Below are 26,747 nucleotides of genomic sequence, written 5' to 3' on the forward strand. Positions count from 1 at the left end.
ATGTGGTCACCTTCTGGTCCTTTATCAGCAATTGGAAACAAGGTCAAGGAGATCGCACTAGTGTATTCCTGTGTTAAGACGAGAGCTACTGCATGGTATGCAAATGAGACAGGGAGCATGTGAAAGCATTATGTGCCGGGAATCTCAAACAGCTCTCCCATTTGTCTGAATGGAACAAAATGAAGAACATTTGAGGATCAGTGATAGCACTGTGACAGTTGATTGCAAAAATCCAGTGTTACTGGCATGCTGTCAGGGCTCTCTTGCACGGCAGCCACAAAAGTTTTTTTTTTTTTTTATGGAGAGGGGGAGATTAGAAAGAATATTCTGACAGTATGTGACTGATAGGACTCAGCCGTGACGAGGAGATTTTCCTCGTATTGCTTACAAGCAGGCGGCAACCTCCAAGTCCGACAAGTGACGCCAATGCGGAAGTACCTTAAACTTGCATTCTTTCTAATGGCCAGCAGGGCCTGAACGCTGTAAGAAGTCCAGTTGTATAGAAGTCTATAAAAACATGCTGCTGCTTCTAACTTGATTTATTACCTCAGTAAACATTGTAAACATGAGTTTATGGTCTGAATTTATAGTTTCAAGTCTTCTTAAGTACAGTGTGATTTTCATTTAGTAAATTATGATTCCATTTAGTGTAAAATAAGCAATAAAGCAGTGTATGCTATAGGGCATGGCTACCTTGTGATTGACAGGTTGCTTCCATGGTGTTATCCAGTCTGGGTATTGTCATTATTTTGGTCTTACAACTTTAACCCTTTCCCACTGTGTTGTCACTCCATGAAAGTCCATCGTAACCATTTTGCTCACCGAAAAATGTCTTATTCTGTGTTTGGTTGTACTTAGCTTCACCGTCTTGTGTCAAGATGCAACGGACAAAAAACAAGATGGCAATGGCCAAAATGATGAACTCGAGGCTTCAAAATGTCAGTCCACGAACCAATGGATCACGTCAATGTGATCACGTCCACTTCTTATTCACAATCTATGCATAAAACTCTCAGAGATAACAGAGGCTTCGTTGCTCTCTCTCAAAGTAAACATTCCTCCGATACAAATATTATTACATACCGGTGTCTATAAATAGTTGCTTCCTCAGAAGGTGACACCACTAATGAACGGGGATGAAAGGTTATACTCTCGCAGACCGTTTCATTAGATCACTATGTGACCTTTATAGTCTCTTTATAGTTGTCTACTATTATTCAGCTATGCGTTTTCCATTGAGGGACGTCAGAGCATAAGATGCAAGGGGGGTTTATGATGACGCGCATAGTGGAGCTACATGACAGAGAGGTCACAGGCAGACCAAACTGAGCACTGTTACACTTTCAGGTCATGTCCCCTTGGAGGGCTGCCTGCCAGCAAGACACTGGAGCAGACAAGGAAGAAGACAGACATGGCTGGCTGCCTCATCCAGCATTTATACCTTTGTATCTCTGTCCTCCATTGTGTTTGAGGTCTTACTGTATGCAGAGGGGGCCACTGTGAAGACAGTTTTCTGACTGGACTGAAATTGTTTTCTGTGTAACTAGCATGTGTGCAAGGCTCTCAGCTTGTGCTCCATTGGCATCTTTTTCACCAAGACAAAAGGGCAGTTAGACATGATTACACAATAGTCTGGTAAAAGAGGAAGCTTTTGAGCTCTTGTTCTCGGCAGGTCAAAGCCTTTATGTCTGCTGAAGAAACTGGAGGGTTTGACCAATAGCCCAACAACCATTTAATACAAATTTCAACAAGGAAATAAAATGTAATAGATATTTAGCTCTTTCTCTTCGTCTAAGATCTTCCACTGATTCTGCCTTATGACTGTCAGGTCTGACAGTTATACAGAGGCCAAGCCTTGAACTTGAATCAGCCATCATCATTACTGGGCTGTTTGCAAACTCGGCAGTCCCTAATGGTTCTAAATTAGCTCTTTACTGCAGCCATTCGATGGACTTGGCATAAGTAGTGTGGTCAGTGGTACAGATTGATTGCTTCTCTTTAATTACAGGGCTGACTCACTGCAAACCCTGCTCCACTCACTACTTTCTTCTTAGGGATAATAATGTAATCTCTTTCAACACTTTCCAGATTTGCATTCTCTGTGCACAGACATGGACTCTTCCTTCATGCATACGCACAGACACCGACATTCTCAGGCATTTCAGTGATTTCAGGTTTCATACAAATCAAAGATGACTAAAAGCAGATCAATCACGTAAGAGTTTTTTTCTCATTTCTGTATTAATCAAAAACCTAAGGCGTGCCGTTCCAACTAAAGACTTAAAGATAGCCGGAAGAAACAGACAGTTCATTACTTTTATCATTTGAAAGAGTTTGTTGAAGTTACTTTGACCCATGACCTCGTTCGATCATAGATGTAATGGTGGGTTTTAAGCTCCAAACTGTAATTTCCTCTTTGTTTGAAGGATAAATCCAAATCCATCATAGTCCATCACAATTAACATGAACCCATCGCAGTCCCTAAGATTGGTAAATCCACTATTTAGTTTTAAGGCGGTACCATTTTACGGAGCTCCATTACCTCACCAAATATGAGATAAGATGTATGTATTTCTGCAAATCTACCAATGCTAGACATATCTGACTACAAACCCCACCTTGGTCACCTCAGTCAAAAAGACACAGTGATGTCAGAAAGCCTGGACTTCAGTGAGATCATTTCCTTTTACTGCATAATCAAAGATATCCATAAATGAGACCAAGGCATATTGATGTGTAATTAACTCAACAGTGCAAGGTGGTAAGTCCGTCACCTCCAAGACGGGCCTGAATAAACCCTGGGGGTCGTAAAGCTGCCTTTTGTCCCTTAATACGTATAATTCCCAAGACACCAAACATAAAATTGCCCAAACATAAAACTTTACTTCATGCGAGGGAAAGCTTGGCAGAGAAGTCCTCTTCAGTCTGGTAACACCAGGTGTTGCTTCTAGTCAACCTGCTGGGCTTTCCGAGCCAAACCAATATTGGGGGAACTGCTCAAAAGCAGCCGATGAAATCCTGCAAGCGCCCCGGCCTTCCAGGAGCGTGAGCCAGGGAGAAAAAGCAATTTGGAGGCGAATGAATGAGTGAGGGGCTCCTCACAAGGAGGCTGGATGGTGTAGGGGAAGCGAGGCTGGCAATGTGTAGCTGCTGTAGCGCTGTGCTTCAGCAGACGTGTCCTGAACAACAATGAGCTCCCTGACTTGCCTGTCTATTTCAGAGGGATGCTTGCACGGGCCGCCTGTCGCACCATCGCGACAGCTTGCAGAGTTTGTGATAGATAGACAAAAGAAGGCAAAAGGGAGAGAAAAGGAATACCCAGCGCAGGTGGATGCAGGAGACATGCGTGGCTCACTGGCCCAAATCACTGGCCCTCTTCAAATCCTGTCACTGTATATCTGTTTGAAAGCCATCTGGAGCCATGTGTGAGCACACACACACACATACACACACACACACACCCACACAATAGAAGAGAAAGAGGACGAGAAAATGAATGAAAAAGAAAGTGAGAGAAATACACAAAACCACTTTACTGTATCACACAGGATCACAGATGGCAGTCACAAACAGTATGGCAGACTGTACAACATGTATACAAAAACAACAGTGGAAGAAAGGGAAGTAGAGAAAGAAAGCAAGAGAAGATTCAAAGGCAGGGGTACACACAGAATATTTTGATTAGTGCACTATGTGAGCTACGTATGATGTGTGTACAAAATATGCTCTCATGAAGATCTGTTAGACCGACGGCACAAATATATTGAAACACTTTTTAGATCTAAATGTGCGGATCCTTTGGTTGTGTGGGTGTTGCGATCTACCGAATAAGCGGTGCCAAATAAAATGGAGGGATGGAAGGATGATGGTGAGATGAGGAGTGGGGAAGATGCCGGAGCTGTCGGAAACGTGCAGAGCCTGCTCCTTCACAGCGCAGCCGTGTGCAGCCCAAGAAGCTGCTCTCCACAGATTGGGAGGGTGCTGACATTGCTGCTCACCAACCGGCTGTGTTGCACTATATATGTATGTAAGTGTGCGTGTGTGTGTCTGTGTGTGTGTGTGTGTGTGAAACAGTTAGAAATAATAAAGTGCTTATTTCAAGTTTCTGCCAATTATCAGCCCCCGTGGCTCCAGATTTTTCTCAATGCCAATCATTAGTTCGCTAACAACAATTACAGTTCGCTGAAACAAGCCTATTCACGATGCAGTGTGAATTCAAATCAGCTCAGCACCTGTACACAGTTGTTGTTTTGCAAAGCACAGATGTATTCGTGTCATTTCTCCTCCTGTCGAAATTCTGAGCAGATAAAAACATCATACATACAGTCTGTCTACGATAATAGCGCACCTGTTCACAGCCTCTCTGATATCACAGATGCAGTTATCATTCCATCTCCTGTTTCTGACTAAATGGCAGAAAAACATACAGTAAGCATGAGCCATATTTTCTCACAGAATGACTGCCGTTCAGGACACCTTATCTCTCTCTTATACTCTGATTGAGATGCTTGGCTAGACCAAAATTAACTTTTGTACAAGACAAATTGGTTATTTACACGCCAGCTGCTTTTTTTAAATTTATTTTTTATTTTTTGGAGTGGCTCTGAAATTGGCTCACACACACATACAATACACACACAATTTCATCATCACCACTCAGTTAGAGGACTTGGGATATGACTTTTCTATGACCTGAAATGATGAAATAAAGAGAAGACAAAGACGTGCATCGAGCCACCAGCTATTGCAAGTCAAAAAGAGGTATAGAACAACACCACTCCCTAAACAGCAGACTGACTAAACTTACTTCTAGCCCTGCTGAGCTGTCACAACGCAAACACTACAGAGGCTACCCTGAAACTCAACTTCGATAAAATGCTGCATGCCCAAAAATAATAATAGCGCAGGTGAATAGACAACAGAGGAGATTACTTCTTTGCATAACATTTTTTTTCCCCCAAGAAACAACAACAGCCAAATTGGAGTTATTGTTATATAGTCAGGCCAGGAGTTGCGAATAATGTCTCTTATTACAGACCCATCATTCCCCACTCGCTGTGAAGAGCATCACTGGTTTAGCAGTGAAACAACACACTCTCAGTTGAGAACAGGGCTAGCACCACGGACAGCGCTTCGGACAAAATACACATGCGTGGACTACGTGGAACATAATCTGTGCACAACAACTTCCAATTCCTCAGTATTGTAGCTATTTTTTATTGTTTTCTATACCCTGCCCTCAAAGTCCACACGCATTACTAACAAGGATGCCAGTGTGATCGTTGAGAAATAATGAAGTCAGACTTAGCCAAATAAATGGCTGATTCAGCTTTGGCAATTGAAAACAGCAATAACAAAAGATACCCTTGGGCTTTTGTATATGTGGAATGTGTTGCTGAAGCGTGGGTCCTAAACATTAACAATGCAGGAAAGGGAAAACAAATATCTTGCATACAATGGCTCATTCAAATGGCATGCCATTAATTATGTTTGTCAGAAGACCAGCATCACACTGTGTCTATGAATGCCTGCCAGATTTCATCCCTTGTAACGACTACACACAGGTCATTGAAATAATATAATGAGCCAGATATAGGTTCGAATGAAAAGCGAACTAAATAGCATGCGGGGAAGATTCATCTCACAGCAGCAATAACGTTTATGAAGAAAAAGAGGGAACATATATTACTTCCCACTCACACGACACTGAATGCATTAAAAACGGTAATAAAGTGTATAAATATTATTTGTGACCACTTTCTATGAGTGTGCCCATATGCACTCTTAACGTTATAAGTATTGTGATGAATAACTCTTAATGTATAATTAAACACAGACACATTCATAATGTCTTCAGACACAATTTAAAAGCACTTGGCTTAACTGTATGTTTTGCTACATGCTAACCCAGTTATGAAATGAAAAACTAATAACGCATTTATTTCATTAAATGTAACTGTTGCGAGCTGATGTAAATGTAGCATAATTAAATCAGGGATATTAACAATAAAACATCAAGTTTGTATCTTTACTTGAAAATATCGAGTTTGAAGTTGTGCAATCTGCATTTGTTCCAAACACAAGGAATTGTGCATTTCTTCCTTTAACAAGATGCATTTTTTTAATACCAGCCAATTTTCTTAGGTACTCCCAAAACAAATAATGATCTTGTTATATTTACTCTATTCCAATATGAAGTAACACCATGAGTGTTGTGGGACGCATTGGACCACATCAGCCTTGGCTCTTTCAGATGGTAATGCAGCCAAGGATTGGAAGATAAGGTTTACATATTCCCCGGCTACTCTCTTGAACTAGAATATGTGTTTGAATGGAAAAGAATCTCTTATCCACCCAACAACTGAACTAGTTGGTGCAGTAACAGTTTGTTCCATATATATATATATATATATATATAACACGGTACTACAGACTCTGACGGTTATTCTTTATTTTGATCTACATAATAAAATTAATTTGACTATGAATGAAAATGTATTTGTTTTCTATCAGTGTGGAATTAATACCACATTACACGGTACTACAGACTCTGACAGCTATGCATTATTGTAAGTGAAATATCTTCTCAAGCATCGTTACCCTTCTATATTTGCTTTAAGTAAGGTTAACCTTTAAAAGCATTTCCCAGCTTCTGCCTGATCTCAAGAGTGTGGTCTACAATATGACCTTCATGTCACTGGGCAGAGTGGGAACAGAGAGATCAGTAATTATGAAAATGCATTCGAAAGTAAACAACTCTGATCACCCCCGCTTGTCCTTACCACAGTTTGAAAAGTAACACTTAATCACATCCTGTGCAATCCTGTCATTATTAAAAAAATAATAATCTCAATGCTTTGAGTATCGGGACAAACTGACAAAAGTTAAAGGGCTGTCAGTGAGATTATGTGAGACAACCTGCAATTAAAAAGTACAGTGACAGTAGGTAACCACTTTGTTATCTTCGGAGTTTACCGCTGGTAAAGTAAATACCTGATGAGCAATTTTAAAACTTCAGTTTTCAAGGTTTTACGTGAGTGTACATTAATTGAGCATCCTTTAACATGGTCTGTTAAAATTAGGATAATTTAGCAACCAAAGAAACCCACGTCTCTGCATTCACTAGGGATGATTTGGTGAGTCATGCAGAAAATAAAAGACAAAGTGAGAGAAAGGACGATGGAGACAAGAGAAACAAAAACATCTGAGACAGAAGCTGATATGTTAAAATGTCAACGATGAGTCAATAAATGGCACCACATTTCATTTTGACGTTATGACACATTTTCCTTTGTCGAAAAGATAAACACGCTTCCGGTTTACAAAAAAAACCCACCACAAAGTAGTTTTTCAGTCAGACACTTTAATCAAACAACGGTGATCTCCTTTCCCTTTGTTCTACTAGTCCCCATCCTAAAGTAGAAAGAGTAGAGCAAGGGTCTGGAGCAGTGCCAACTTGCTGGAAGGGATATAATTAGCCTCAGGGGTCTTTTTGGACCTGAAACCCTCCATTCCCTTCCTTCATGACTAATTCACAAGACCTTGGTTCTCCTTTGGCGTCTGAGGGTAAGCCAGCAGGCCGTGCAAACACTAGGAAGGGTGAAGTTCACCATCCATTTTGCTCCCAGTTCTTTTTTTAATGAAGGAACTTCATTATTGTTTATAAATGTTGACGTAAAGTGTTTTCCTCTTCAATCGCATCACAGCTGCACTTGAGGTATTGGCTGAAATGAGTGGAACACTTTCTTGTAAATGGGGCTGTTCAGGTGAGGTCACTGCTGCTTCATCTCAGCCTCAACCCAACTGTTAGGCTCTCAAGGATGAAATCAGCCAATCAGTGAAAGGGAAAGCAGAGTATGAGTTCTTTGGCAGTGATAAAGGGGTTTCTCTATGTGCTAGCAAATATTTATGTTATGTTATTTCGGAGCCTATCAAAGTCAAGAGGAGAGAAGTTCCTCTGGTATGGCATATGGAGGGGTTTGGGCTGATATTGAGTTATGAAAGATGGAGGGGAGAGTTTTAGATTTATTCTGCTGTCAGCTCGAAGAAGGCAGTCAGCGTGTGTGTGTGTGTGTCTGTGTGTATAAGCATATTGTGTACATGTATTTGTGTGTGTGTGTGTGTGTGTGTGTGTGCGTGCACGTAGGTGTGTGGGGCTGTAGCTGTCTTCCAAGTCGATAGACACACTCTGTCACCACTGGCAAGTAATTGACAGCTTGGAGTTTGCAGTGACACAGGCCTTGCATATATTTCCTCCATTACCTTGTGTGTGTGTCACCCTGCAGTTCTCCCTGGCAGTGCATGCAGGAGTCAGCTAGCTCAGCAGGGGATTAAACAAACACCTTCTATTTTGGCTTGTAGGGAGGAGGGGGGGGGGGGGGGTGATGAACTCTCTTACCCTCAATCAGCCAAATAGGTAATAAAGGCTTCCCCTTTCTCATTGCTGATTGGTTATTTAAATAGAGTAGGGCCAACTGCTGCACGTCGCTTGCATTCCAAAGTCAAGCATTTGCAAACAATTTGTTTCTTTGTTTCAATTACTGTGAGTAGTCAGAGTAGGGCTTGCCAAATCTGGAAAGCACAGTGTCAAGGGGATTAAAGCAAAAAACTTTTTTTGCATCTGGTGTGTATCGCAGCTGTTCCTACATGAAAGAAAGGAAATGGCAGTTTCATACATATAAGAAAACTCATAAGGATACTTTGAAGCCTCGAGAAATTGGCATTAAATACTATGTTTAGCGATATTGTTGAAACATAAAATGCCCTAAGTTTAACAGCAGAATTGATCAAAAACACTGAACTTGCAAAAACAGAAACAATTATTCTGTCCTTGAAACTGTGATAAAATGACAAAGTTTCTGTGAAAAGCGCAGAGCAGCTAAACTTCGAAAGATTTGAACAAGTAGTGTAAGGAAAGAAAGTGCAGTTGCATTTTCAGCTCCAGAAGTATCCATAATTATTCACTCATATCCATTTGCAGGAGGCTTGGCAGCCAGAGCAACGCTATGCTGCAATTTGTCTTCCCCTCTCTCTTTTTACTCCTGCTGCCTGCTCCCCTACAAATCGTTAGTTTCACTTTTCATTAGGCTGGATCAATAAGGCGGATCAGTCGCTTGTGGCGAGGCTACTGCATGGCAGACGCCCCTCTCTCCCTCCGCACTTTCTTCTCCTCATTCCGTCTCCCTTGTTCTCTTTTGCTCTGTCATTGACTCTCTCTATCATTCCTGCGATCCTCCAGTGAGGGAGGTTGTGAGAGGCAGCAGGGAGACAGGAAGCAGCAGGAGGCTTGAAGGGCCCAAGAACGAGACTTTAGCCAGCCATTGCGCTGGTGTCACCCAATAAGGCAGAAATGGCCTTGCTGAATGATAACCCAATAAAGTTTAATTAAGAACCAGTAACCTCTCAAGCTTGTAGTAATAATAGAAAATGGAGGCTGCATGCAGAGCAAGGAAATTAAAGTGGAAATGTAAGGGTCTGTACAGCTTAGTCATATTGACACAGTCTACCAAATGGGAAATATTAGCGCTGATTTAATTCCTTTCTGATGGTTTTAATAGAAAATATATCTTTTGTTCTCAGGCTTTACTGCGGATATTTGATCATGTTTTGAGTAAGACCGCAGGTGAACCCCTTTGTTTGAGCATGTACCTATACTCATACTTTCTGTGTAATTGGGAAATGAACAAGGACACGTACTGTATACTTTTATTGTCGTGAAGCACCACTTTTGTTAGGGCCCCTAGAGCTCTGGTAGTGCTACTGCCCAGTATTTATGGGATGATGCACACAAGCTAAAACCCCTTAAATCCTCAGAAGCACTCCGAAACTAACATGACACACTTAAAAACTAATGAGAGAGTGAGAAGCCAGTGACGCCAGTGAAGCCTTTTACCATGAGTTGCTTTGAAACTCAGCGAACGGGGGCGGTTGGCGCTAGAACAGTGGTGTTGTTTGGACTCTGTGTGTGTGTTCAATTCGGACTCACCCAGCACAGTGAGGCGGGCAGGATGGGACCTCATGGCAGCCTGGACGGCCTGGCACTCAAACATAGAGTCATCCATCAGCTCGACACGTTGGATCCGCAAATGATGCTCCCCTGAACCGTGGTCACCAATCACTGTGTAACGAGGATAGCCTGCGGGGCAAACACATTTGTTCATTTTAATCACCTTCAAAATCAAAATAGGCCTCATTTGCATATTTTAAAGCTTTGCACACTTATGACAGCAGCGAAACACTACTAAAAGACACATTGGTGGAAAACGCAAGATAAATACACAATATTGGCTTACATGCAGTAGTTGAGTTGCATAGCCAAATAATTCAAACAGTCAGCAGATGAATATTATAGATTACTTTATAGGTTCGTATAGTCTTTGATTGTTCATTTGCTAATTTACTCACAATGCATTGTTGTACAAGATTAAAACATGAATACTATAAAACATGTTTTTATAGCACTCCTGGCAATGTTAATGACCTGCTGTGGAGGCTGCTGCATTCTGCAAAACTATGTTTTACTGCAGCCGTAAACAGGAGCAGCTAGAGTTTGAGTTGTTTCAGCATTGCTCTGTAAAATGATTTATAGTTTAATAATGCCAGAAAGCAGAGCAATATCCAAGAGACCTGGGCATTTCACACGAGTCAAGTGAGAAGGTTTTTAAAGATATCCCCCTAACTATCATCGAAATATGCATTGAGAGTGTGTTGTGGAGTGCATCCCCCCCCCACCAGGGCAAATAAGCAGGAAGAAGAATGTGTTTGACTGGAAAGCTTTATGGGTTATTTCTCATGCTTTCAGAATTGCTCATCTCTGAAGATCCCTATTCTCTTTTCTCTCACTCCATCTTTCTAATTATTGGTGATACAGCATGTGGAATGAAATGAAAGTTCTGTTCATAAAATAAAAATGCACTCCATAATATATCACCGATTTCCAGCAGAGAATTGCTTATTCCTCTAGTGGTCCTTCAGTAACTGATCAATGATGAGACTAGTGGATAGGATTGGATAATTTTGCAGCAAGACTTACCCTCTCTATAACTGTGTGCTTTGTAAAAGAAATTTCACACGTTAGACTCAACAGACTTGTCATTTCTTTTCCAGAAAGTCCATCAGTATCCATCCAACTGTCGGGTCATTGCCAACAAATGTTGGGTAAGAAAATATTGATTTCCCAGTAACAGCTATGACTCATGTTCACTTCAGAGATCCCCAAACACTCCAGTCTTTCACTATAAAGGTTTTACAGGCTGGTAATACGTTTTAGTGCCCAAAAGGAACAGACTGGGCAGCTTTTAAATCCTTGAATTTGTCTACTGCAAAAACCCATCATATGCTCAAAGTCCAATTATTGACTATTGCTTCATTGAATACAGTTGCCTGTAATAGAGCGTGAAGTGGGCCTCATTTTATGCTGGTGGGGTGAGTTACAGCCGATTAAGCCACTCTACATTTCATCCTCCTACGTGTAGCCTTTAATCTTAAGGGTCTATACAGTGGGAGGACGAAGGACAAAAACATTACAGCTGGGGAGCAGTGGATGCAAAATTAGTGGCAATTTAACTAAAGCATGAGCACAGGAAGTTGCACCAGTGGATGTTTTGTAGGAAAACCAGTCAAACATAAGATAAAATTGAATTTGACAGTACGTGCCACAATGTGTCCTACACTGCGAGATGGCGGGGCTTCATCAACACTGGTTGTAAATGTAACAGGGTTAATAGAAACTTGATCACAACTAAAAGCTTCTACTAATGACATTAATAACCATTGGCTGAAAAATTGCTTTTTCATGCTCAGGATAATGCCTAAAATGGAGGACGCATCATAATGTGCACAAGCTCACCCAGAGAACCATTTTGCTTCTATTTTATGTTCATTGATGCAATAATGTCATTGCAGATCACAAGGGTGATGATTATTGCACGTTCTGGTTGACGTGACCTTGAGTTGACTCCGGTCCTCCGAGCATATTCGTACCTATACCCTAGAAACAGAAAGCACTTTTGTTTTGCTGGCTTTAATTGTTGCGATATAAGCCATGTACAATTCTGTTGCACAAACAGATGATCTGGCCAATTACCTCATCTGTGCCTCTGGCAAAACTAAGAATAATGTTGCTGTGTGAGGATATGGCTCTGTTCCAGTCTCATCTCTGTGCATTAGCTGGATCCAAAAGGAAAAAGTAATTTGCATTTGTGTTGGATTGTAGTAGTGATAAGAATATCATAATCTCATTTTCGAACAATAGAAATGTATTGTAATGTGTTTTTGTCCTATTATAAGCACCGCGATCACACTTTTGGTCAATATGACTTAAATTAAACAGGCACACATATGAAGACTGATCACCTCTGCACATGTGATGTGTACCTATAACGGGCCATTGGTCTTAGGTCTCAGCGAATTTCAAAGACACAATGTGTTACCCAAAGCAAACAATGTAAAATAGAGCCCATTAAGGAGTAATGAATCCATCAGAGGGAAATGGATTTGTCTTGAGGCTGGATCAATGGTCAATGTGTGTGTGTGTGTGTGTGTGTGTGTGAGTATACAGACACTTGAGGCGTGGCCTAATGATTTATAGCATTCACCTAGAACATGTTTCACACAGTGTAACCACCAGGGAATAGAAATAGTTTAGCTGCAGCTGTGAACAGGTGACCAAGTATTCAATTCGCTCTCACGAGAGGCAAGAGTAGCACATGCTTGGCTGGCAAAGTTCTGCTGTCTGTCCGCTTCTCTTTTCAAGAACTCATCCTCCTCAATCCCAAGTGCATGTCATAATGTATACAAACACTTCCTTCTCTACTGTGTGCCCCTGGGGAATTCACTTACAGCTGCTTCGTCTGTTGTCACCCTCATCATGCGTAGCAGATACATTCTCTGCCATGCATATTCATGACATTGATTGGTATGTTCTGAGTGGTTATGGGGCTACTTTGCTTTTATTGAATTTGAGTGGAAACGCGTGACACCAGAGGGAACGAATTGGAAATTCGGGGACAGATAGGAATCATTGGCTTTTGTGCCATGATTTCTTGCTCTGAATGGTGAAAGACTTCTCTCGGTTTAATCACTGCTCCTGTGAATGGAAACAGGTCCCAGGCGGAGTACACCGTTGCCGACGCAGCTTCTTTCTATGAATAGCTGAGCAGACCTATATTATTGAAATGCTCCATGCAACATTTGATTCGTCGCAGTTTTTATGTATACAGCTGCCACTTTCCTTTCATTGTGTGCATCTTGCAGTGGATGTACCATCACTCTTTTACTACCGCCTGCATTGCTTGTTTATGTAGGCAGCAGGGATAAAAAGAACAGCTGTGGAGCTCTTTATTTGGAAGAAGTGTCATTCGTCTCAATAGAAGGCACTCAGCCCCCTGTCCGTGTCATACTGTTGATTTTAGCGACCTATCTTCTACAGGCGGGCAGCTATTCCTCCTCATACAAAAGCCAGTGCCTCTTTTAAACAATTTAAGAGAGAAAGATCACTCCGACTCTACATCTTGGCCCTGATTATTCAGCCAAATAAGAAGAATAAATGGTTGTGGAGAAGGACTACTGCATCGTGTCCTTGACTGCCAAACTCTTCACAGATGTTTTGTTAAATGTCGATCTACTGTAGTCCTCTCGACTATTGTGACCCATGGTTCTCTACATTCCCTTGTTGAAATGAGATTTCCTCTTGATTGTCTCATCTTCTTAAAGTGGAACCAGCAAAAATCTTACCCTGTTGCCACCTAAAATCAATGAAAATCGAAGTAGATAAAACAAATTCTACATGTCTGCTCCACCATGACAGTAAATAAAACTGTGCTCTCTTCCGTCCGTCCTCTTTCTCTTTAATTCTATCTCTAGCAATCATAAGTAGTCTCCCTGTCTTCCTCTTTTTCCTTCAAAATAGACTCGTAGACTGCGGGACCATTGTTTACTGCAACCTCTCAGTCTCCCCTGGGCCTGATAAGAACCTGAAGAGGGAATAGGAAGGCTTTACTGGGGCTCTGTCAGCCGCTGAGGTTTAATTACAGACCACCTATAGGCCACAGGGAGGGCCTCCGATTATTAAAGGTCAGAGGGTAGAAGAAATCCCAATCTCACGTGAAATAATTGATTTAATCGTTCCTTATCAAGGCTTTTGAGTTTTAATAACGGCAGCAGTTGGATAGTCTGTGGATGTAAATTGTCATATACTGTAGATTTCTTTGAGGTCACGCAGGGGTTCTATGTAAGGTAAATTAGAAATGTCTAAAATAAAGATCATGCTTTTATAGAATAATGCACCCTACTGTGTATACTGTGCTGTGTACAGTTTCAAATGGATCTCTTTTTCGGGAGAACTTAATGATCATTTCAGTAAATGATGCATGCTTACTACGCTTTTATGGATTTTTCTATTCAATAGCTCAGTGCTTCAAAGGTTGTAAATGTTTATTTAGAGGAGTGATGTGCTTCCTTGAAATTCATCAAGGTCATGAATATACATAAGTCCCGATTGGTTGAACAACAGGCTACTAAATGACAGTGCTGTAGTCACTTTTACTCCAAATTAAACAATTAAGGCAATTATACATGAGGTGCAGTGTAATTAGAGAATGCCAGCCACTCTTCAAAAAGCCATTTCGCAGCCTGAAGCACCAGAGAAAGACCAGTGCCACTATTGATTTCACATTTCATTCGGATTTTTGTGCTTCTCTGCCAAACAAAAAATACAAGAGATTTAGGTCTGCATCAAACACGGAGACAGAAATACATTTTTAGATTTTGTTTTGGTCATGTTGAGTGATTTAATGAATGATGTTTCTCATAACACATCATGTAATTCTTCTGGTATAACACACTAACATGAGACCTCCTGTCTGTGGAGTGATATATTTGGCAAAGGCTAGGATGCGGACATGTGGGGGCTTTAGATAAGATAAAGTGGCCATTTGAATATGACAGTTATAGTATAGAGTGTAATTAATATAGGAAGCTGAGGGTGATGGGGATATGCAGGGTGTCACGCTCAAGGGGATAAATGCTGTTACTTACCAGCGAGGTCTCTGCCAACTCCCAGCGCCAGGCCGTCTTTGATCCATAGGACTATGCCATGGTAACCAGGGATGGTGCACGGTAACGTCACAGGCTGGCCTGCCACCACCACCAGGTCCTGTGGCTGCTGGGAAAACATGGCCGCCGCCCCTTTGTAACAAAAGAAGAAGGGGACGGTTAGGTCCGAACCATTCAAATCCGAACATCATTTCAATACGATCAAGAGAAGGGGGCATGGGAAATTCAAGATCAAAGAGGGGAAAGCGCATGGCTTTACAAACACCTGCTTTCATCGTCTCAAGTGCTGAATGAAGGGGAAATTAAGGGAAGTGCACCATATGCCCATTTCCACCAATTTCACTCAAACCTCTTGTCACACTCATGTTGAAAGTACCCTAAAGGGTGATTCACAGACGAGGCACATTCTTTTACTATTCATGATGCGGAGACAAGATACTGTACATATATCAGAGGTGTCAGTGCAGCACCAGGACTGAAGCACAGGCTAAGAGACAGCCGTCACAGCTCAGCTTGGTTCATTTATGAAGGATGTCACTGTACAGATGGGCTGGGCTCTTACACACCAAAGCAGATAACACGATCTTGTCTGCCAACACTGCTCTAGTGGCATACATTAACTTCAGCTCACACCCATGCATTCCAACTGCGCAACTGCTATTAGCTGCACTCCTCTACTGCGTGTTCAGGCGGAAAGTGGTGTGCAGTGAACTCCATTAGAGGCACAGGGTGTGTTAATGGGGAGGGGGCTGAGAGGGGTAGTGTTGTGGATCAGAGTGGAAGGTACAGAGTGGTACTGATGTGTAGTTAGCAACACTGGCAGGTTGCCTATCAACTAAAGCGTACACACACACACACTCACTGTGACATGCATTTATAAAGTGACAGTCTGATGCGGGAGCACAAACTGCAGCAAAGGCTTAAAAGTGTCACTCTCACAGTTTCCTGAGACAGTTTTGTTTGCAGTTATTTCTTATTTTTATATTCCTAAGTTTTATCAGAATGTCTGCCTTTTTCTTGAGCAACCTATTCTTCCTCCTTGATACGAGCAGCAGCACAAACACAGGCACGCGTACAAACTGGAGCATGTATTCCCGTTATGCTGAAATGGGCTCTCACACACATTTTTTTTAAGTTAATCATATGCAAATAAAAAGCTGATAGAAGAATAACATGTAGTGAATTACAATAATAAGCAGAGCAAAGACAGCGGAGACCGTGAACGCGTGTTTTCATCTTGCAACATCTTTGTATCACATCGCAGTCATCTTCTGCAGTTCTTTGTATGCTTGGTTTCATATTCAAAGGAAATTACTTATCCTTTTGCAGACAAGGAAATTGATTAGCTTTGTTATACGTTTTCAAACCACACCAGAGAAAAGATTGTTGTCATACAAGAAACTGATTTTAATTTATTTGGAAAATGCCATTAGAATCCCCAAAAGTTTTTTTTTTTTGTTCAGCCTTGAACTGAATTCCCTGTGATAGATAGCTTGTTGGAGATGTAAGCAGAAGTTTTAATATTAATTCATACACGTATGTACCTCCACATTACACACACGGACAGAAAAACACAATCCTAGCTCATTGTAATATATATATATATCTACTACACCTACATCAGACAAAAATAATACGATGCTGTACCTCAAAGCATATAATGAGCTTTTCATCATTTTGGGACTCAACAGCTTCTGCCTGGCTAACCAAGCCCTCCCAAGTGTGCATGTATATGGTGGGTTGACGCTCGCATAGGTGAGACTTCATCTCAACATATGTGTTGGCCTTCCAACCTAGACAGCTGTGTTCAGGCCTGGCTTTGTTCCCATGTGAGGAGCTTATCTCTCGGCTGTACTCTGCCACAGAGTCAGCACGCAGATGAAGTGCGCTAACACACTGTATGGACAGCTACTCGACACATCTCTTGGCATGTTCCGGAAAAACAATGTAAACGGCAGGGAATCTTGTATCTGCTCATGTCATGACTGATATTATCAAACAGTTCAGCCTGTGCTGAAATTGATTTAACATTGGAGGGATGTCTCTGTTGTCAGCACACGTGCCTGCGTACTTCCTACAATCCGCCTATATCCTCACGCCTGCCCCTGCCTCATGTGTTATCAAGGAAAAAACTAGATTGGAGATTATTTTTCAGGCATCCAGTCACGCTGCTATATGCATCCTCTCTGGAGAGAGCGGGCGCAGTATCAGCTTGAACATTTTTAGATGTTTTATCCATTTGATGACTTTTCTGCACAGAGGCGTCATTTGCAGTAGGAGTTCATGCTAATTATGTGTCACACTTTGTTTTGAAACTGTTGTAAACTAATATTTCCCAAAAAGCCTCGTTAAAAATATGAATTAACAGTTTCCAACCCAATCGCACATCTCTAACACAAATGCGCACATGTGAGTCATCACACGTGGCTGCCAATTGAGAACATGTCTTAATGCTAGAAACCCAAGACCTGGAATGTCACTTCAGACAATCTCATCTTGAATTGGGACTTGGTCCGACATGTTTTATCTTAGCAAATTTTGCTGAAAGTTTGTACTGTTGCCATTTGAAGTTTGATGTCCTAGAAGGGCTATTAAAATACGCCGGTGATAGAAAGAATCAAAGACTTAACTGACACCAGCTTGTGCTTCCCACTTGAGCAGTTAAAAAGTGACCTCCTTCATTCAATTTAAAGGCTGGCTGAGTCTTCATAGGGACACAGCAGTAAAGAAACGAGGTGATGTGTTTGAGAAGGCTGGCGTTAACATCAAGGTGCCATTCGTTCATCCATCCCCTCTGCACCGAATAAATCTCTGTCACATCTGCCACATTTATCCTTTCACTGGGCCTCACAGCGTTGGCAAAAAAAACTGTGCCCATCCCTAATCTATCTCTTCTTTATTCTCTGGCAGGCATGACATGCAACAGCGTGACGACAGCCCCTGTCCCCTTACTTATTCATGAAAAATATTTTGAGAACAAACATGCCCAATTAAGAGTTAACACACCTCACTTCAAACTCGCTCACTGACAGTATCACGAGCGGAGGAGGGTAATTGTGCTCAGTTGCCCGCAGAGCTGGAGATCCACGTTAATAATGCTTTATTAAGCATCCTAATGGGGTTTACCAAAGAGCTTGTTAAAAAAAAACTAAAATGGTCAAATTAAAAACAGTCGAGATGGGCCATAACTTCAGGGGTAAGGCTCCGTAAACGTGTGGGCACAGAAAGTTGAGAAAGACACCTTTTATCTGTCACTAGACACAACAGCCTCTACAAAACAGCAACATCTTTTCTACCAATAGAACTTCAAATGATTTAAAAAAAAAGTGAACTACTTAGTTTGTGTCCATGTATTGTTCGGAAAGATTAGCGACAATAACAACATTTTTCACCTCAGCACTTTGGATTTCTTGTTAAATCGAGCATTATGCATTTGCTGACATCTTTCATAGGAGCTAATCCACCCGTTATCTAAAAGACATCTTTTCTTAAAGACACATTGAAGATTTTGACAATGTAATAACATACTTTACAACCAAGGTCAGCGTGTCAGATGGAAAAAATAAATAGTTTCAGTTCAACATCATACCCATCACAGAGGAAAGATCTCAAAGCTCGTCAATAAATCATCTTTAAACACAGATGCAAAATATAAGAAACATGTTTTCTACATTTCTATATCGACATATCTCTATATTTTATACATTTAAGTCAGTAAGTGAGAAACCCCTGTGTATGCACTACCCTTTTTGACTATATGTATGTGCATGAAATCATAGATGCTGGGTTTGTTTGCCCTGCATTTAAGGTAAGGCCAGAGTTGTTTCAAATGGGGGAAAAAAGCAGGCAGTTAAAGACTGTGCAGAGCGCCATATTCATAATGTGGACCGGCACTTTGCGTTGCCTAATGTTGTCATTTCACTTCAGATAATTTGTTTACCATTGGACGGCTGCTGCATTTCCACACACTCCAGCAATATTTTCCCCTCAGAGCTAACTGCCCCCAATTTCATCGCTCTGTGCCAATCAGGCCTGGAAATTGCCGTTACGGACACACATCCAGGCCACTTCAGAGAAATAATCAGCATGCTGTATTTGCGGCATGTGGCCACACAGCACCAAAGCTTAGCCCAGGATCATTATCAAAAAATATCACCCCTCTGGCCCGGGCATTTTATACCAGCAATTTAGAAGCACAGGATGGCTTCAGAATATGGAGGAGTGGGTGAGCTGGTCATTATGTATTGTAGTTTGGTAGTCGATGACCACGGTTTCTTTTCCATGGCATTACTGCAGGTAGATTTCAGTTTCCCATAACTTTAGGTATTGAGGTGTGTGTGTGTGGGTGGGGGGGGGGGGGGTATTATTATGTTCTTTAAATCTACTGGTGCTTTGATTTTGATAAAGGTGTGATTACAGAAACTAAATCAAGTTATTATTATAGATCCAATTGCAATGACCACCAGGACCTATAAGTCACATATAAAACATCTCCTACTTGCCCTGCTAATACATTTGAGTAAAGCACAAAGAACAGAGCCCACAGGAACCAGAAAAGTGAATTGTCCAAGCACATGAACACACTCTTTTTTTTAGCCTTTTCAAAGCTTTGTAAATTACTACTTTACTGTTGTAAATGGACTCCAGCGATGTCTTTTCTCGCCTCTCGGTCAATAAAAACACAAATCTCCTGCAATATGGATTCCCCTATTTTAACTGCAATTGAAACTTGCCTGTCGCAATGCACACCCTATCCTTCTCTCCACCAGACCTGCTACTCCCTCTGAAGCAGTGACACACATTCATGTCCTTCGTCACCAGACACTGATTGGCCATAAGCCCACAACTCCAGCATGCAATTCTTTCATTCTCACCATAGGTCTGCTGGCCATGATTTGTGCACTTTAATTATCTGCACATGACCATTAATTTGACACTGTCAGTGAAGCATGCAGCTGTGAGATTAATCAATCCACACAAAAAACATAAAACAATGGCCTCTGTCTTGCCTGGTTATATGACTCCCCTCCATGCTGGTGAAAGTCAGTTTCCGATTGGTGATAAATGCGTTCCGTGAAATGTCTAATACAACATAACAATGTAATTACAGCGCACTTGACAAAAGAGAAGGCAGGAATTCGTATTGCAACATTTATGAGCATTTATGGTAAAGGCAGAATGTCTGACGCTGTGATTTAACCTGGCACTTTGGCAGTGGTGAAGTTTGCTCTAGGCGTTTCCGGAGATAGAAATTGGAGGTTTCACAAATATGAGACAGAGACCTTGACCTTTGAACTCCTAATAATTGTCACTTCATCCATGAGTATAGGTGCCACATTTGAAGACATTCCCTCCAGGGGTCCCTGAGATATTGCGTTTACAAGTACATACAGATGGACAGACAACCCGAAAACATTATGCCTCTAACCACAGCTGTTGTGGCCAAGGAGGCAGAAAAAGCAAGCGAGCCCAATTTTCAGTAATGTTGAAGCAACATTAGTGCAAATAGTGTGACAAGATATATAGCAGGAAAAAAAGCAAACTAAATACGAGATGTGGCCACTGAACGTCACACTCTACTCGTTTTATAATCAAATGTATTCAATTAAATTTGATCAATTCATAAGTAATGGGTCATTCTTCAATAAATTGCCTGTTTTCAGAAGAGGAAATTACATTTCACCAAGAAATAGAAAAGTGTAACTTCAGAAGGAACTGCATGAATGAGAAGACCTCAATGGTATGCCATGGTATTTACACTCTGCTCTAGGTGACAGATGTATTCACTGTAATAATGCAATTTCTTTCCTTTTTTTTGTCAGATGCTGGCATTTTAAATTTTATAACCTGCTTTCCCCAAGGTTTTGACACCCCATTTCTCAGAGCAGCTAGGCTTTTGTTACATGGGCTACTTCATAGTTATAAAAATGTAATCCCTCAGATGCAGTTGGCAATGTTACGAAAATAGTTACCAATAATGAATATTTCATGAAGCTCTATCAAGCCCATTAGAGAAGGCCTGTATTACTATCAATCTGTCTTCCTCTTCAGATTGTTCAAATCCTTTTCCCTGCCTGTCCACTTGTAAAACAAACACTGTTGTACGCGGACTGATAATATGCCCAGCCTATCTGTGCTGTGAGATGGCTGCCATTATTAGTAAGATTTGTCTGTAGAAATGCAAATTCATGAAGCAGAGAAGATAAACATCAGTGCTGCTGGAATACATTGTATTTATGCCCTCTCTCACACTGTGAATTAGTGGAGCATGACAGTTGCCAAGGCATAATCAAGACGGATGGTCTACGATGATGACTTCTAAAAATTACAAATGGCAACAGTGGGAAGGCCTTGCAGGCATTCGCTTTTTCATCAGCTATACAGCCAGAAGAAGTGAGATTCCATGGACATCAGAAGCTGGAATATCACGGTCCCACAAACAGTTTATTAAATCTCTCTTTCCTGGCAGTTTAAATACCATCAGGTCCAAAGGTCATCAAGACATCATGAGCCATGGAACGGATTATTATCCTCTTTGAAAATCCAGAGCAGTAAACAAAATAATCTGTTTTAACTTTAGGATAAATAGAGACATTTCTCTAATGATATATACAGGTTCTTCAAGGTTGCCAGCCTCTAGGAAGTCCATGTAGTGTGAAATCAAACAGAAAAAGGAGTCCACTTACATGATGTATGTGAGCTTTGTTCTGGTAATACAAGACCTGGTCTGACCGCTGATTGTAATTACTGTTATAAAGCAGCAACTCCTGTGGGCTGGTTTCCAAGGTAACTACAGTTCAAAGAGAACGGTTCAAATATTCTAGTTAGCATAAATGTGACTGAACGCCATATAACCCTCCTCCGCTGGCTGGTATTGATTAAAAAAGTGTGGGGAAATGGAGCGACTTGCTCTGCAATCCGGACTGCTTTTTTTTTTTTTAGCGTACACATTTAAATAATAGGAAGCAGGGACATAAAAGAGATGCAAATGAGCGAAGGAGAAGGGAAGAAGTTTGGGCCTTCAGATGGGGACTGATTGAAAAGGAAGGATACCGTCTGTTTCTCAACTCCATCACTCCATCCTTTCTTTTTCAACTCTGACCACTTCATCGCCTCCTGCCTCGTCGGTGCTGTCTGTCACCGCAGTGTTTGTCTGTTTGAATGTTTGTTTTCAGAGCTCAGGGCCAGCATTGCTGTTGTGTCTTTGCTGACACATGAACACTTGAGTGTTTATTGAGTGTATGATTTGAAGACACTTGATGATTTGCAAAGGGAATGTGTTTGTGTAGGGAGGGACCTTCAAAGGTGTTCAAACTGAGCCTACATTGGGATTGATCGTTTCCATTTAGGAATGATGAGCATTTGAAACAGACTCAGGTGGCTGATTTGATGGATGCGGTGTAGAGAAGGCCTTTGTCCATAGGGCCTTTTTTTATATATTTTTAGAAAGAGACCCATTTTTCCATTACATGATATGTCACGGGCACAGAAAGTCACAATAAGCTGCCTTTTGTCCAGCCATAACTCATATTTTGTAGGGCTGACAAGATAAAAGTGTACCTTGACTTTCATGACTTGGAGCGGTCTCTTCTTTGAGTGAGATTAAATCAAGAGATAGATCAAAGCCCTCGGAAAATAAAGCCAAACGAATGTGTCTGTGTGCCGGGTTGGGTTAGGAATGGTGTCCACCTCATGGAAAAGTTGTAATGAGTCAACGAAGTTGCTAACAAGTCTTAAGGCTTTAACAAATCTGAGGAGGTATTTATTCATTCAGATTTGAGGTAATAACCCATCTTCAGAATAATATGTTTCATATATTTAATAATATCCCTTAATTATTAGTTAATGAACACCTTCATCCATCTTTTTTTTTCCTTATTGTTAATAAATGGATTACTTGTAAATTTGGTGATGTCTATATCTAGGCTACATTTCTTTATAAAAAATGAAAGAGGAAACCCACAATGGGAAGTGACAGACGGATACACAATATAGATAGAAGTGGAAAACATTGTCACATCACTTTTTTTAATATTTCCAATTTCCTGTTGGCTTCAACGGATTAGAGTAGAAATAATGATACAGAAAGAGGGATGAGAGCATAAGAGACGCAGCAGTTAATGCTCACATTTCTTCAGTTGGGATGGATTTATAATTATCCACTTCCAGTGATTAATGGTCTTATAATTATCTGTGATGAAATATATCAACACAGACTTGTGTGGCTTCACTCACAATCAAATTCCACGATAACAACAACACTGTTAGGATGAGGGGATAAGCAATGTGTTAATTATTGCAAATCACAGTGCTAATTGGTAACTAACTAAACAGGATATTTTCACAAACGTTGGCTTGGAATCACTCCTCCAACTGCATTGTAGCCATAAACCTCTGCCACTTGAAGAATAACTGACATAACCAGTGTCACTGTTCCTTATTTTTGAAAGATTGTATTTATTACATCCTGAATTTTAACAATCGTCAAGCAGAAATCAAAATGGTCTTCCGGAAAAAGGAATGCAGTCTCATTAAAAGCGATGTCGCTGAGCTTTCTCTGACTCATAAAATCCCCATTTGCCACCCTCCATACAGTGGAGACATCCATTTTCCCTCTCATCGTCTTCAACTATTTGCTTCCCTTGGAGACAGCCTCGTCTCATTCTTCTTCGCTGGCTGCTGTGACATTGAAGGAGACCCCTAATCAAAACATTTGTCTTTCTTTCTGCCTGCGCTCAGACCGGTGAATGAGAGCTGACACCAGAGGGAGATGTATTTGTCCCAATCAGGGCCTCATCTCCGTGTCACCGCCGGGCGAGTGTTTTATCTCGACAGGCCACTGATGAATCCGCCACTTAGCCTTGATTTGGAGGAGCGGCTCGCCACTGCCAAAGTGCCAGGTTAAATCACAACGTCAGTGGCTCAGCCATGGCCATTACAGGCAACTCAGGCATTCCTGCTTTACCATAAATGCTCATAAATGTTGCACTAAGAATTCCTGCCTTCTCTTTTGTCATATGGGCTATAATTACAATGTTATGTTGTACTAGAAATGAAAATTACTATTCCCATTTGTGCATATGTGAGTGTTGTGTAAGTGTCAGTTATAGTTTTAGGTCGTCTGATCTCTGTTTTATCTTGTAAATGTGGCATTGCAATAGGATTAATGTTCATTTCCAGGATGTCTGCCTTTGTCTGCAGAGAGTGAAAGCAGATAGAGTATTACCATTTCTTAGTTGGTGTTAAACCACAGTTGTGCTGCTACAAATTCAGACTCTCATTTTTGCTCAATGCTCTCATGCATTAGTCACATGAAGCCTAATTGAATTAACTATTTAGAAGGAAAAAAAATAGGCTGCATGTCAACAACTTACTGAGATAGTTAATGCTCAGGAGAAGGTGACTGAAACAGATCACAGGAAGGGCTCAGATGTTTGCCCTCTACACCCATATGCTTGTGCCATGTCCAAAACAACTCAATACAAAAGGTACAAATATTGTAACCCGAGTTCTATAAGCACGGGCGGAGCCCTCTACTGGACTCTGTGGGTAATACGCTCCTCCAATTACAACCAAACGTTTCCTCACTGACAATCTGCATAAACGTAGCCGGCCAATCAGGATGTGCCTTCCCGAATGTAGGAACCCCACAATATATATGGCAGTATATAAGGCAGCCCACCCTGCTGCTTACGTATCCTACACCTTCTTCAGCAAACTGCATAGGAGTTGCAAGGCTCCCTTGGTATAGTGCTCTGCCTGTTCTTATATAACTCAGGTTATATTATCGTAACCTTTGATCAATCTCAGCCATGACATCGACCCCACCACACCGATACTGACCGACTAACGGTTTGTCATCACAGCCCACCTACTTCTTTATAACCGAGCGGAGAAGTAGGGGGGCCCAGCCAACCTAGGTAGTACGTAACTGAACTGGGTAGAGCCATGGCCTAACCCTGCAGAAGTGAAAAAGACACCCTCATCGTGTCGCTGTCGGAGGACGGAGATGGTGTCTCAGCATGGATGACTGAAGGCAGCTGCTGCTCACTCTCGTCGCAGCAACAAGGGTCCTGATTGGCCTCCTGCACTTATGCAAATTTTCAGTAGGCGAACGCGTGCTCGTGATTGGAGGAGAGCGTTACCCATAGGTAGAGAGTGCCCCTTGTGTGAGTTAGAACTCATCCCAGGCTTAATTTTCTGATTCAGGTCATAATAACAGGGCTTTAATGAAAACCATTGTTCCATTAGAGACAATTTAGGTTAAAGCCGTCCGTTTAGCAGGTTGTAAAGCATCAGCAGCTCTACACATAAACGCAGGTGACGAGGATGAGTGTAATACATTTTTGATTTAACCAAATGCATGTCCATCGCTGCGAGCTCTTTCTGCTTCATTAGTGAAAAAGAAGCTTTTTGGAAAAGTGGAGAAAGCCATGCCTGTGTGTGCGTGTCGAGAGAGATGAGAGGCAGACTCCTGCTGGCTACAGTACCTGTCAGACAGAGTGGAATGTTGCTACAAGACAAGGGAGGAAAAGGAGGCTTTATCAAGGTGTGCAGGAATCCACTGACACGAGATAAGAGTCGGAACTACATTATGCCACACCTTCACTAAGAGGACTCTGTCAAGACAGGAGTAAAGATCCATTTCAGTGTGGGAGCCATCATAATACTTGACTGCAGAAAGCCATTACCTTTCAAGTATACACTCTACCTTTAAGTGCATATAAGGCAATAAGCAGCCACTCCATCCTGTAATTTCATTTGGATTCTCAAATCCTTTCTTTGAAATCTACCCTTAAAAGGATCAAAAATATATTATTTTCAGAAAGCTGTAGGCAATGTCTTTAAAGTGGTGAGAAATGGTGGAAAGCTATAGTGTGGTTGGAACTCAGCTTTTATAAGAGGTGTTGTTTATGGCGAGGACACAAAAGAGATGATGGTCTGCAAAGTCTGTACGTCATGGATGGCACTTGAGTTAGGACCTCAACAGCGTGTCCTAGAGCGTCCTCTAGTAGTCCACGTGGTTCTTCAGTAATACATCACCAAGCCCCAAGTGGGACCACAAAACATCTCCCCTTGGAATTGCTTTCACACTACCACCTCATACACAACACCCTTTCCGTGAAATTCTCTCAATCAAAGCTTCATTTGCATTTCAAAGTAGCACTTTACAGCCATGCAGAGGACATAAAATCACACCTGCCTTCAAATAAATAAATGGGGATTCATAATGGTGTAAAAAATGATATAAAGCAAGAGCTGGCAGAAAACTAAGCTTATCATATTTTATGTCATTTACAGTACATTAGCAAATGCCATAAAAGTGCACAGCTGTGTGAGATGCAGTAGTCGTAGGATTTAGGGGACTTAAGGCAGTGATATAAATGGGGGGGGGGGGGATAATGATAGAAAAAGCTTTGCCAGAAACTCTGTGGGCAAAAAGCCTAACAAGTAATTGAAAATGCTCCCCTTTACTTTTTTCTCTTAGGAATCACACGGTATTCTGCATCCATTTATATAAAAAGTTGTTCATCAAATGGAAATAAATACACCAAACTCAAGAGAAGTGTGGGACCCTTCACCTTAGTCAAACACATTTTCATGAAATGTTCTGCCTTCAACAGATGCTACATATCTTCCTCTTTGCAAATTAAAAAAGGGACAAATTAATCCATAAACCAAAATATAATACA

The 26,747-nt window shown here is 41.3% G+C and overlaps 1 protein-coding gene across 11 annotated transcripts in view; it reads right to left on the reverse strand.

Annotated features, from left to right (window-relative positions):
• kirrel3b (kirre like nephrin family adhesion molecule 3b) overlaps positions 1-26,747 on the reverse strand; it is a 157,217-nt gene that overhangs the window by 45,261 nt on the left and 85,209 nt on the right. For all 11 annotated transcript variants that reach the window (XM_031860791.1, XM_031860794.1, XM_031860790.1 and 8 more), the window contains 2 exons: positions 15,037-15,186; positions 9,986-10,135 (listed from right to left, as the gene is read on the reverse strand). In XM_031860791.1, coding sequence (XP_031716651.1) covers positions 9,986-10,135; positions 15,037-15,186 — 300 coding nt within the window. The remainder of the gene's footprint in view (positions 1-9,985; positions 10,136-15,036; positions 15,187-26,747) is intronic.

Source organism: Anarrhichthys ocellatus, unplaced genomic scaffold (genome assembly GCF_004355925.1).
Source record: "Anarrhichthys ocellatus isolate YVR2014 unplaced genomic scaffold, GSC_Weel_1.0 scaffold24, whole genome shotgun sequence".
In the NCBI taxonomy this organism is placed as follows: domain Eukaryota; kingdom Metazoa; phylum Chordata; class Actinopteri; order Perciformes; family Anarhichadidae; genus Anarrhichthys; species Anarrhichthys ocellatus.